The 13,454-nt window shown below is 35.0% G+C and overlaps 1 protein-coding gene across 1 annotated transcript; it reads right to left on the reverse strand.

The window, feature by feature from the left end:
- Positions 1-1,497: 1,497 nt before the first annotated feature.
- LOC123661477 (CWF19-like protein 1) lies at positions 1,498-11,901 on the reverse strand (the record flags this gene model as incomplete). Its single annotated transcript, XM_045596431.1, has 10 exons — positions 1,498-1,830; positions 2,625-2,785; positions 3,686-3,862; positions 4,105-4,256; positions 8,726-8,840; positions 9,260-9,479; positions 10,340-10,455; positions 10,636-10,859; positions 11,265-11,363; positions 11,748-11,901. Coding segments are annotated over 10 exons (1,587 nt in total), but the record flags the coding sequence as incomplete, so codon positions are not given.
- Positions 11,902-13,454: the final 1,553 nt, after the last annotated feature.

The following is a 13,454-nucleotide window of genomic DNA, read 5'->3' on the forward strand; positions in this document are numbered from 1 at the left end:
GATTTAAATTCACGTTTTCTAACAATCTGATATTTCGGTCGCGCCTCTGTACAAATAAAAGAAAGCTATCAAACGTCATATAAAACTATATTCGAAAAAGAGATCTGATATATTTAACATGAATTTTTGCTATGCCGAAAACGAATCTACCTATTATACATGGAAAAATTAAAATGTTTTAAACTAAACGTACATAAAACAAATTTTTGTCTTACTGTCACCATCTATCGGTATAAAATTTTTTGAAGGCATTCGATTCACATTTTGGACAAAACTCACATTACGGGTTAAGAGATACAGTGGTCTAAACTACTTTTATATAATTTCAATAGTGTAACTGCTGTTAATATTCCATAAATCTCGACACGCTCCTCTCACGGCGATTAAAGTTCAATTTACAACATATAGTTGTCAAAAAAAATCTGCAACAAAAATTGAACTTTAATCACTAAGCAACAAGATACATTATGTATTGTATATTAAATTAAGTAATGAATGTTAAATAACGGTGTTAGTATATCCTCAGTAAACAGTAACACAAGACAATACACTTACCTATAGTTTGGTGAATACGGCAGAAAGTTAACTTTATATGTATATTAACAGTTAGCGCACATTGTAGAATTTTTAACGGCCGATAATATAACCTTATCTAATAACATTTAATTTTTATAATATCTTCAATTAATAAGTCACTATTACACGCGGTCATTCTAATTGAATCCCCATAGACAATTAAAATCGGCTGATAGAAAACCTGAAATGTGCGGTAGGACTAACTGTATCGAGTAGTTCTAGGTTGGGTGTTGGATGCAAGTTTTGTACGTCATACTTTGAATTGTGTGTTTTTTATATAATTTACAAACGTTTACGTTGACTCTCTTTCGTAATTCCAACGAAGACTGCCCTATATTTAATTGAGATCTATTTTATATAATCTAGTCACAAATACCTAATGCTAGTTAAACGATTAACCATTTACTAATTTTAGTGAATTATGTAATTAGCTTAATTTTATCGCAATGACAACTTCGTAACATGTTTAGATGTCTACGGAAATGTTTTATGCATTTATTTAAATAGCAAATACTAGGTTTAGTTACAATATTGCCAGATTTTAAAATTCACATTTACGTATTTCATGTATGTGTATTATTGAATAAACTGTCAAAATATTCACCTTATATCCTCAGTTATCTTTCTAAATACGTAAGTGTGAAATTGAAACTTTAATATATTTTATACTGAAATTGGTCTTATTATATTCTACAACGAAAACGCACGCGCAAACAAGTCACCATATTATACATCACGACGGTTATCACTTCATCATTTCGATCTAGTCAATGTACCATATCATTTTTAATGTTTTGTTAAATATACATGAGGACATAAATATTGTAAGTTAGTTAATCATGTTGTTACAGATATGTTTTTATAAAACAAATGAGTTATTAGGTACAAGTACGATGTGAACGAAAATAAAAATTCATTTATTTGAAATATTTTGTTTTATTTCACGTCATTATACTTATAATATCGAATACTTTGCTGAAATTGTTCATTTAATTAAATTAATGGCTTCCATTATAAAATAGCACAGGTGGAGCCAATGATAAGTAAAATGTAAATGACACAAATTTTATTTGAGTATGGATTGCTCAATCACTGTCACTATCACTGTCACTTGTGTCCGCAGAAAAGTCAAAAGGTTTAAACTTTTGTCTGAAGACAGAAACTAAAGAGTCTTCTTCTTCACGACTGAGTAGACACTGTCTCCAATCAGCTTTGTCCTCGCAATTCAATATCGGTGGACTTGATAATACGTCTCTGTAATAACACAAATGTATTACTTTAACTTTTATTCTTCTACATAATTAAAAGAAAAATAAATAATTAATAAATTATAATAAATAAAATATAATTGATTTGTAAATGGCAAGCGAACAGCTGTTAAACCAAAATACAATTTAAGTAGGGGTATAATCGAGTACTATAAATATTAGCTCAATTTAACAGTAAATTGATAGTGGAGTACAAGGCTTCGACCTCGTCGTCAGAGCGTACCGAGGTCTACGCATAAACCTGTATCACTTTCAAGGGAGTCAGAGAAGTCGCTTGTCAATGAGATTAAGGTACAAGGTACGCTAGCTACTTCTACAATGTTGCTAGTGAATCTTGTAGACCAAAAAATCGACGCCACCTTGGGAAAGCCCATCACCTTGGCGGAAATAAAACAAGTGCCCGGAGTCCAGGATCATCGTGTCCTCCCCCTCTCTTTGGAATTCAGACAACCTCAGTATGCTCCACCTAATGTGACTCAGTTCTACTTCGAGTTCAGTTAGGAAATGGATATGCTTTATAATAAAAGTGTAGTGTTGGGCGGCAGCCTCCCATAACCCAGTGATTCCTAACACTTGCAGGAATTGTGGAACTTTGTTATTTCTAAGACACCCATGGGAAGAGAGGAGGTGGCTAAATTTTAAACTTCCGTAGCCACACAGCAGGCGTCTATAAGCTACGGCAATCGCTTACCACGGGATGAGCCGTACGACTGTTTGTCGACCTAGTGGTGTAAAGAATCACGTGTTTGCACAAGTTAGTTACAAAGCCGGTCACGTCACCTGCCGAACTGCAGCGGGAAGTGCTGCTTGGTGCGCGCGTACAGCTGGTCGCCGGAGGGCAGCTCGGCGTGGAAGTACGGCGCGCCCGGCAGCGTCACCTGCGCCAGCCGCGCGAACGGGGGCAGCACCTCCATCGGCACCCGCTGCAGGCCCGCCTCGTCCTGCGACAGGCGCGCTGTACGGACACACACGCGCACGCCCTACTAGCGCAAGGATACGCTATACGCACACACGCTATACGCTCACACACGCTATACGCTCACACACGCTATACGCTCACACACGCTATACGCTCACACACGCTATACGCTCACACACGCTATACGCTCACATCCGTTATACGCTCACACACGCTATACGCTCACATCCGTTATACGCTCACATACGTTATACGGTCACATACGCTATACGCTCACATACGTTATACGCTCACATACGTTATACGGTCACATACGCTATACGCTCACATACGTTATACGCTCACATACGCGATACGCTCACATACGCTGTAACACACATAAACGCACATAAATGCTGTACGTAGACGCAAGCACACATGAACGTACACATACGCTGCGCGCATAAACCCACTCACAAATGCATGCTCGTACTCACACGCTATACGTACACATATGCTATACACACGCATACGCTGCACGGACACGTACGTATGCATGCACGCATGCACGTTCGCGGGTCTTGATGACGGATATTTTTAACAAAAAGATGTGCTGGGTTAGTAAAAACAATTTTGTTACCTAGTGTTAGTTTCATTTTTGACAAATACTGTCAGCAGTACACATACAAAAAGTGTTAGATATTTGCTGATAAAAAAGAAACAATCAATTACAAAAATAGCCAAGTCTATTACATAACATTTGTGTGATATACATAGTTGTTTTTCAGTATTTTTTCCCTATTATTTTAATAACTTGACATTCTGCTTATAAAACATAAGAATTATGAATACGCAAATTTTTTTAACCAGCGCGAATTTAAATCCACTTAAATATCCAGTGTTGATTTATATGTTCTACTTGTCAATTAATTAGTTTATTTACCTGGAATACTTCAAGTATCTGGTCACCACAAGCTCTTGGTACCGGCACGCACTGTATCTGCATATGAGAAGTGCGGTAGTTTCTTTCAAAGAACACAACGAGCTTATCTATCGACGCGTAGAACCTTTTAAGTGCACCCTTGAACTTTTCTATTTCATTCACTACTTCATCTGGTGCCTGAAATAATCATTTACTTTTTAATTATACGTTTTTCTGAAATGAAAAATAATATACATATCCATACTAAGCGGCAAATAAGCATACGGTCCACCAGATGGTATATGGATGCCTGCAACACTATGAAAAATTACGACAGTAAGCAATTATGTACCTTATTTCAACTCTATATTATATTTCTTTACAAACTAGCCTTCATAACCTAGTTTTATATATATGCTAAAAAGCTTTATAATAGAAACCTTGGTAATAGACTGATGGTGAGCGATCGGTAAGATAAGCACGTGAAAGGGAGTAAGGGGGCCCTTGGGAAGTGCCAAGTAACAGTGAGTTCCCACACTGATGACCAAATGCTTCTCAACTGTAGGGGACGCCAGGCAGAACCAACAAGTATCTGCAAAATAGTCAACATGAATTATTTATCTATATATGATGCCAGACAGAACCAATACATATCCGTAAAATTTTTTACATTAATTATCTATATACATAAAAATTAATCTATAATATCTGGAGCAGCCCGACTGGGAAAGTATCTCAACTTTACAGAAGATCACAGCTAGCAGTCGTAAGTAAAAAAAATATATTTAATTTGGCTTTAATATTTATATCACATTTTGTTTCTTTTATGACTTTTTCTGTGCTGTGTATCATCACTAATAAACAAATAAATAAAAGCTTTGCTAAGCGCATAACTCGAGAATTTGTAGGATAAAATCTTAAGACGATTGCACAAAAAAAATGCAAAATATCAGAAAAAAGAATGGTCATTTACGGCCGAACCCAATATTCAGTCTATCTCTGGTTATGTCCTACTAGAGACAGAAATATCTATCTATCATTCATTTTACTGACCCAATAAACTTGTCGACGATAGGCAATCTTATCCTTCAAAGCTATCTATCGACGAGAGGGAGGATAGCTTACCAGAGATAACAGTTCGTATGAAAATGACAGTGTAAGCGTCCCAATAATAATAGAGTTCTATCTGTCAGTAACGTTGGTTATCTTTAGTAACAACATTATCCGATCTATAGTTTTTGGGGGATAACTAAGATTTATTAATTGCAAAAGTATTTTCTTTGTTTAAAATAAAATTAATTTCGAGTGAAAAATAATGGCAGACTCAAGTTCAAGTAGCAGTTCAAGTGATATTGCTCTTTTGCAACAATTAATTGAATAAAAATAATAAGTTTCTTGTGAAATAATACTTACTTTACTCATCTTGTGAATAAAACAAACAATTTGGTGAATGATTGTATAATTTGCAATGATTTGTATAATTTGAATTTTGATTTGTAAAAAAGTTATGCAAATTCAAACGAAACGACGATTCAATAAAGCGTAATGGCCTCGTAGCGTCTTTTCGTGTCGTGTTAAAACGTTCCGATACTAGATTTACCGTGCAGTCCATATTAAAAATAATATCATTTATTATAAATTAAAAAGTCTGTGTAAAAATTAATTTGTCCATATTTTTATAAAACAAGATTACTTTAATATGAATAAAATTTTTATGACAAATTGAAATACTACAAAACATCTGTGTAACATAACTGAGTCCGTCTGTGACGCTACGTATACTGGAATGTAAGGGAGAACTCAGGTAGCCGGACTATCTACAGCTAACTGGAGATAGTAATCCCCTATGCGAATTATTGGGACAACTACAAAGGATAGATAGTTAGTTATTAGCAATCGATGATAACTACCTATCTCTATCTTTAGATTGAATATTGGGTTCGGCCGTTAAGCTGCATGTATTTTAGGAATCGTACGACAGGACAATGGATAAATAAGGATCAGCTAGTTAAAAATAATTATATAGCATAAACTTAACAAAACTTCAAATTTTGTATATTTCGCGTCATGTAAAAATAACGCTGGCCTTCAAGCTGTCAAAATGCACAAAAGCGATTTACAGTGTTGCCAACTCTTGAAAAACTTTTCCCTGCTGTCCATTTTTTTGGAATAGTCCTATTTGGTAAACAAACCCCTGTCAATCGTAATTCAGGTTTTTGCCGCATTTATCACACACATAACAAAAACTCCATTTACTATTTATTTCACTAAAAACAAATATCAAATTTATCATTTTAAACACATAAAAACTATTAAAATACGAATATCGAGAGTACAGATAATTAATATTTTTGAAAATGACATTTCAATAACCAAAACATTTGTTATTGCTTTTGTTTAAAACAAATTGTAATTTTGTAAAGTGATAATTATTATACTTATGTAGAGCGGATTCCAACCAAACCAGATATCTTTTTCAAAAAATAAAAGAATTAACTGGAACTCGTAAGCCAAAAGCCTGCGCCATTGAAGACAAAGACGGGCGTCTACTTACTAATATGGACCAAGTGTTAGAGCGCTGGAGAAACTACTGCGCAGGGTTATACACGGGAGAGTCCAGTAACGCTAATATTTCATGGTCGGAAGAAGAACCAGATATCCTTCCATCTGAAATTGAGCATGCCATCAGAGCTCTTAAGTGTAAGAAGTCACCGGGTAAGGATGCCATAACAGCCGAAATACTTCAAAATTTAGGTCGGCGAGGCACGCACGCGATTACTGAAATTTGTAACACCATCTGGAAGACTGGAAGGTGGCCAAAAGACTGGACGGAATCGGTGTTCATACCCTTACATAAAAAAGGTTCTTCGAAAGACTGTGGTAACTACAGGACGATAGCGTTAATATCTCATGCGAGCAAGATCCTCCTCCATGTGATTAACCGACGCCTGAACTACTTTTTGAGCCGTCAAATGCCCGAAGAACAGGCAGGATTTGTGAGAGGCAGAGGAACACGAGAGCAGATACTCAACGTTCGGCAAATCATTGAGAAGAGTAGAGAATTTAATAGCCCCGTGGTCCTATGCTTCATTGACTACACTAAAGCCTTTGATTGCGTCCAATGGGACAAACTGTGGAGTGTGCTACTTGAGATGGGAACTCCGGAACACCTCGTTGCGCTTATTCACAATCTGTACACTGAGAACCGTTCTTTCGTCAGGATTGGTACGGAATGCTCCAGTATGTTCCAAACAAAGAAAGGTGTGAGACAGGGTTGTATTCTGTCCCCCGCACTTTTTAACATATACGGAGAGTACATTATTAGAAAGACGATTGAAAATTGGAGGAAAGGTTTTCCTATAGGTGGAAAAAGACTATCAAATCTCAGGTATGCTGACGACACCATTCTTCTCGCAACATCCGTAGAAGATATGAGAGAGCTGTTCCATAGGCTGGAGTCGGAAAGTCTAAATATGGGGCTTGCAGTAAATCGAACGAAAACCAAGGTTATGATAGTGGATCGAGCCGGAAACCTATCAAAAGATACTCTCAACATTCCGGGCATTGACACTGTCGATCGCTACATTTACCTAGGTGCCCAAATCTGCAATGACGGCAGTTGTGTCCCCGAAATAAGAAGGCGTATTGGGATGGCAAAGGATGCTATGGCGCGTTTGAACAACATCTGGAAGAAAAGGGGAATCGGTATCAGAACCAAGACCAGGCTGGTACGAGCCCTTGTTTTCCCTATCTTCCTGTATGGAGTTGAGACATGGACAATCCTGGCCCGAGAAAGGCAAAGGATTGATGCATTCGAAATGTGGTGCTGGAGGCGAATGCTGAGAATACCTTGGACTGCGAAACGCACTAATGCGTCGATCCTGGCCCAGCTCCATATCAAAACCAGGTTGTCCACCATATGCCGACGGCGTATTTTGTCGTACTTCGGCCACACGATGCGCAGAGGCGATAAAAATCTGGAGAGACTGATTGTGGTTGGGAACACGGACGGCAAAAGATCGCGCGGTCGTTTACCAACGAGATGGGTAGACCAGGTCAAGAACTCATCTGCCACTAGGTTATACACGGTCGTAAGAGACGCCATGGACAGAGACCGGTGGAGGCACATCATCCGCTCCAGATGCAACCCTGATGCTGACCACGATCCTCAGACATGAGGGACCGACAAGAGAGAGAGAGTAGAGCGGATTATTCGCACAGGTATTTCTAGTATTTTTCACTAACCATTATACCATATTAAAAAAATAAAACAGTAGTACTTTCGTGCGCGAGTGTACCCATGCGCAAGCACACCCAGTTTCTTTCAGCGTTCTTTTTACATGACGCGAGATATACCTACATATTACCTGATGTTAAGCGATTACCGTAGCTTATAGACGTCTACAGCACCAGAAGCATCGCAAGCGATTTGGCGACCCTATCTCCAATTTCCCCCAGGAACTCTGGTCACCCTACTCACCAACAGGGACACAACACTGCTTGAAAACAGTATCATTTAGATGTGATTTTTCTGTACTACCCCAGTCGGGCTGCTCCATATGTTGAGCAGGAAATTTCCCGCTGTGCCCTTTCTCAGTTAAAAAGTATGCAAGAAATGTTTCTATTAGGTGCCAGTTGTCTTGACATTCAGACTACTTCACATACAATATTACTGTTTATTTATAAACAAAATGTGACATTTAGACTCATATTAATATAAAAATTAATAAATGCTTCACACTAAACAGACACACAGTTGGGGGTTCGGAAACACACACAATTCACAAGCACATATGTACAGACTACGATAGACATCTATATGGCCATTGCAAATGTCTGTCGTGAGCGGGATCGAACTCGCGACCGCCAGCGCAACAGTCAGTGGTGTGACTTCTGCATCAACATGTCGTCGATATAAAAATGATCTAAGAAGTCTGAGTTTACATTACATTACATTAACTTAATGATCTATTTTTTCATCTATTGGCATGTCAAAGCTTAAAATATATTGACACAAATATTCTACTGGTGCATTAGTTGATTTCAAATAAGTATTAAAACCTGGATCAAATTCTTTTCTTTTTCTTTCTGGATTATCTCCACTTTTTCTTTTTCTCTTTCCATGGTCGTCTTCTCCTGCATCCATGTTGAAAAAGAACTGACCGTTTCCAGATACCTTAAAATAAAATTAATAAATTTAGTATCTATTAAAAACAACACTAGTAAAATTTGTATCTAAACAAAGTGAAGGAATAAGAGAGAAAATAAAATATACACATTTATTTACATTATTTTAGTAGTTGTTTTCAAGAATAAAAAGTCAACAAATTTTTTTAGTACAATCCAGTACAAATCCAAAATATACAAAAATCGTACAGAAATTGTGAAGGATAAAGAAAATTTTCATTTTATTTGATTTAATTTAACTTTTAAGGTTTATCAAAATTGTCATATTCATTTAATGGCAAGATCTCAAGGAACCGAGGGCAACAACTACTTATTTTATTTGGGCATACTATTATATATCTTAAAATGATGATATCATAGCTATCCACATTTAATATACCTATAAATTAAAACTAAAATTACCCTTACCCGAACAACTTTTCCCGGTTGGTGTTGTTGCAAAAGATCAGGATCGTAGGGGCAAGGAGTCTCATCCGTAGTACTTTGAAGTAGGTCCGTCATCCTCATCTTGGTTATAGGTTGTAGTGAACACGCATATATCCATTTCTCTTTAGATTTGTTCCCAACTGGTGCTAAAGCTATAAACCTTGTTGCACATTCTTTGTAATCTTGATGAATGCTTTGATTTCTGTTAAAAAAAAATAAACTACAGATTAATATATAGGTATGGTATTAAGTCCACTTATAGTTGAAGATATTTTACATGTAATAAAGTAAATAAATTAATTAATTAATTAACAGTATTGTAAGTTAAACTTTTTTTATAAGTTTTAATGGTCCATAATTTTATATTTCTTAATATCTGACATTTGAAAGTACAGGTGATATATTAAGCTGGCACATACTACAGTCACAAATTTTACTTGATAGTATCTATCAACAAACATTGTAGCAGTGTATAATTTCAATTTTAAACTTCGCTTCATCCTGTAATATCCCACTGCTGGGCATAGGCTTCTTTCCCTATGTAGAAGGATTAGAGCTTAATCCCTATTATGAGTAACAATCGCTATCAGGTAAACATGATAAAAACCGGGACCAATGGCTTAATGTGCTCTTCGAGGCACAGTAGCGAGACCCACAAGGACTGCACAAACATCCAGACCCCGGCAAACATCTGCATGTCCAATTCAAATGTTTGTCAGGTGCGAGGTTCGCAATCCGCAACTGCCAGCACAACAGCCACAAACCAGTGCTGTGACTGTTGCGCCAACGCATCGTCAATTTTCAACTTGGTTTATAAAAAGTAAAGGTGAAGAGTTTGTTTATTTGAACGCACTAATCTCAGGAACTACTGGTTAAAATAGAAAAATAATTTTTATGTTGGATAGTCCATTTACCAAGGAAGGCTGTAGACTATGTAATATTTTAGTGCATTGTTTGCTCAAATTAACGTGAAAAAAACCACGATGCACAGCTGTAGTATCATAAAAATTTCATCGAATGAAACACTAAGATATAATATGGTATAAATAAACAACAACATACCTGTATGGTTGTCTTTCATAAAATTTCTGCGTTGAAGGAGCAAAATGATACCTAGGCTTTATATGCATAGAAAGCCATGATATTAAATCTGATAATCTTTCTGGTTCTACTTCTGCCTGCAATATGAAAAAAGTTTTAAATATTTATTTATTTTAACACTGCATTATCCAGAAATTCTATATGATTATAGCTCTGGAGAGCAATCATAAAAAGTAGCACAATATGGTGAAATTCCCAAGACCAGACTAGACCCAGACCAAGTTAAAACAAGTAACCAGTTTATATAATACACCAACCTTCTGTAAGTCGTCTTGCTGTACCCCAGCTGGCCAAAGAGTGGTAATCAACATATCAATACCACGGTACTCACTCTGTCCCCGTAAACAAGCATCTCTTACTGCACTACAATCACTTGGTTCAAATGTACAGTTTTGTATATCTTTGCCAAGCTCACGTCTAGATAAGCCAGTTAGGTAGGCTATTTTGACATCTGAACTCGTTGTAAAAATACCTCTTCGGCCTGTAGTAATAATCAGTAAAATATGACTATATTACTTTATTTTGTCAAATAATTTAATGTTTTAATAAATTAATTCAATTTATCTCTGTCAATACACACCAATCATACTTATTTATTAATGAAATTTAAAAAGTAGAGTTATTAATCAATACACATATACATATACATTATCAATACACAATGTATACAGAATATCTGAGGATAGAAAGAAGTTTTAGTAAATGATAAAGATGACTACTAATATACTAACTAATATTTTTAACACATAACATACTAAAAAACAAGCTTTAAGTGACAAATATAAATTTGATTAATATATAATAAATATTTTAAAAGAAAAACTACAAGGATTGAAGAGAAACACAACAGTATTTAAAATGTATATGTTTCAAGAAATTTACATACCCATATAAATAACATTGGGAACTATCTCAGAACCCTCCTCACAATAGTGTGGCACATCTTCTATATTTGAAGGACCGAATACATAAGTTGTTACTGGAACTGCAAAGAATAAATTTAACAAATAATCTCATTATATGTATAGCTATTAAAAAAAATTATACAGACGTATTACTACAGTAAATAAGAATTACTGTAACAAATTTATAGTGTATATTAACCTATACAATAATAAAAAAACTTTAAAATTGAATACTTTTCAGACAAATGGCATAATAGCATAAGTATATGTAGAATAAGTATAACTTACTGGTTATTTTATAGTTTTTTATTTAAAAGAGCCTTGCCAGTTTAAGTAACATTTAATTTAACTTTATAATATAAGTTACAAGTTTGATATACTTGCACACATACTTTCATACTTCTGATAATTTATTAACCTATAGGTATGTACATCTATTTTAGTTATTATACGAGCCTTCTTACCTTTCCTTGTTCCCATACGATAAGCATCTAATTGAGAGTTATCTGGACCAAAGAAGTTTCCTACACACAGCAACAATTCAAAAGATCCTGATTTTTTCACTATTGATTCAACGCGCGAAAATAATGTATTAAAGCTTCCATTTACATCACCACATATAAGCCTGTAAAATTAACATTTAATTTATAAGTAACTTGATTTTATTATATTTGTTGAAAAAACATAAGAAATGAAACATACGTTTTCTGTTTATCTGACATTTTGGGTGAAAATTAGTTTAGTTTATTGTTCCTTTATGTACCAATCTAACTGTAGTGCTATTGCTTAGAAAAGATAAATAGGTATGTGAGTTTTTATTTCTAAAGCATAATATGTTCAATTGGTTGTATTCACGCTTAAAAACATATTTAGGTTTTTACTAGAGTACACTCAAAATACACTATTTACTACTTCTTCTTCTTTTACTTTGGCTCCCTGGAGGATTTGCCTATATCTGCGAGAAGCTTAGTTTACGTTATAAGAATTGACTATTACTATTTATTTACTAATTTACTTCGATAACCGATTTTACTTGATTGAACTTGAAACGTCAAAATTTTTTCTTTGACGTACTCAATTCGCTTGCCAATAAATAAAAATCAATCTGATTTTTATAATGAATTTCTTACATAGCAAATAGCAAATAGTGCTTGAATGCAGATGTGGTAAAAATACCAATTACCATTATATAATAGCAATAAATAGCCATCAGGGCTTGCTAGCGTTACAAATTACTATTTTAAAATACCGGTAAATAGTGTTAGTAGGTATCGAAAAAGGTTTTTAACGATAAGTTTTAACAGTAAATAGCTGTTATGCAATATAAAAAAAGGTTTTTTAAAGGTACCAGCTGACACATTTTCCACTGAGATACAACCAGCTTTAATTTTCATTCATAGTTGCATATAAACTAACACCAAGTAAATTTTTAGTTGAAAGGAAATCATTGAAAAAATTTAAAAAAAAATCATGTTCAAGCAGGCAGCTGACGTATAATCCACAATGCTATGGTCAGTTGCCTTAATTTATCCTCCAATATTTAGTTAAACTATAATACGACAAATTTTAAAGTGGGAGAAAATGACTAAAAAAGCTTTTTTTTCTCCATGGGTGGGAGGTTGCCACTGTCTGCCCCATCCACGAAGTCGCAGCTGACAGTCACGAATATTCATAATATGTAAATCTCTAAAGCATTTCACTAAGTTTTGATTGGGAAAAAAATAATTGACCGTGTACCTACCTGGCTCCCCAATAGGGCTGCCAGGTGCAAAAAGGGTGTGATCGTACGCCAATTACGAAAAAAATCGTATGCAAAGGAGATTTTGAAATAAAAAGATCGTACACCTTTTAAGTACTAAGTTTTTATTATAAATTATCAAAATTGGTTGGGTTTTAGAAAATAAATGCAATAAAACTATTTGTTAGACTTATACAAAATTTCTGTGGTCATATTTTTTAACATGTCTTTTGTTGGCTTAAACTTTGTACAGTTTTCGTTTCTTCTTATTAATTGCTTAGCTAATAATGTGCCCTTAAGTGTATCATTGGACAAACTGTTTCTAAGTTTTGTTTTATTAAATTAACTTCGCTGAATGCTCGTTCACAATCTACATTAGAATGACGAAAACATAACAAATTTAAAGTAAATTGAGGCAGCCTTTATTAATTTC

The sequence above is a fragment of the Melitaea cinxia genome, chromosome 17 (genome assembly GCF_905220565.1).
Source record: "Melitaea cinxia chromosome 17, ilMelCinx1.1, whole genome shotgun sequence".
Taxonomy (NCBI): Eukaryota; Metazoa; Arthropoda; class Insecta; order Lepidoptera; family Nymphalidae; genus Melitaea; species Melitaea cinxia.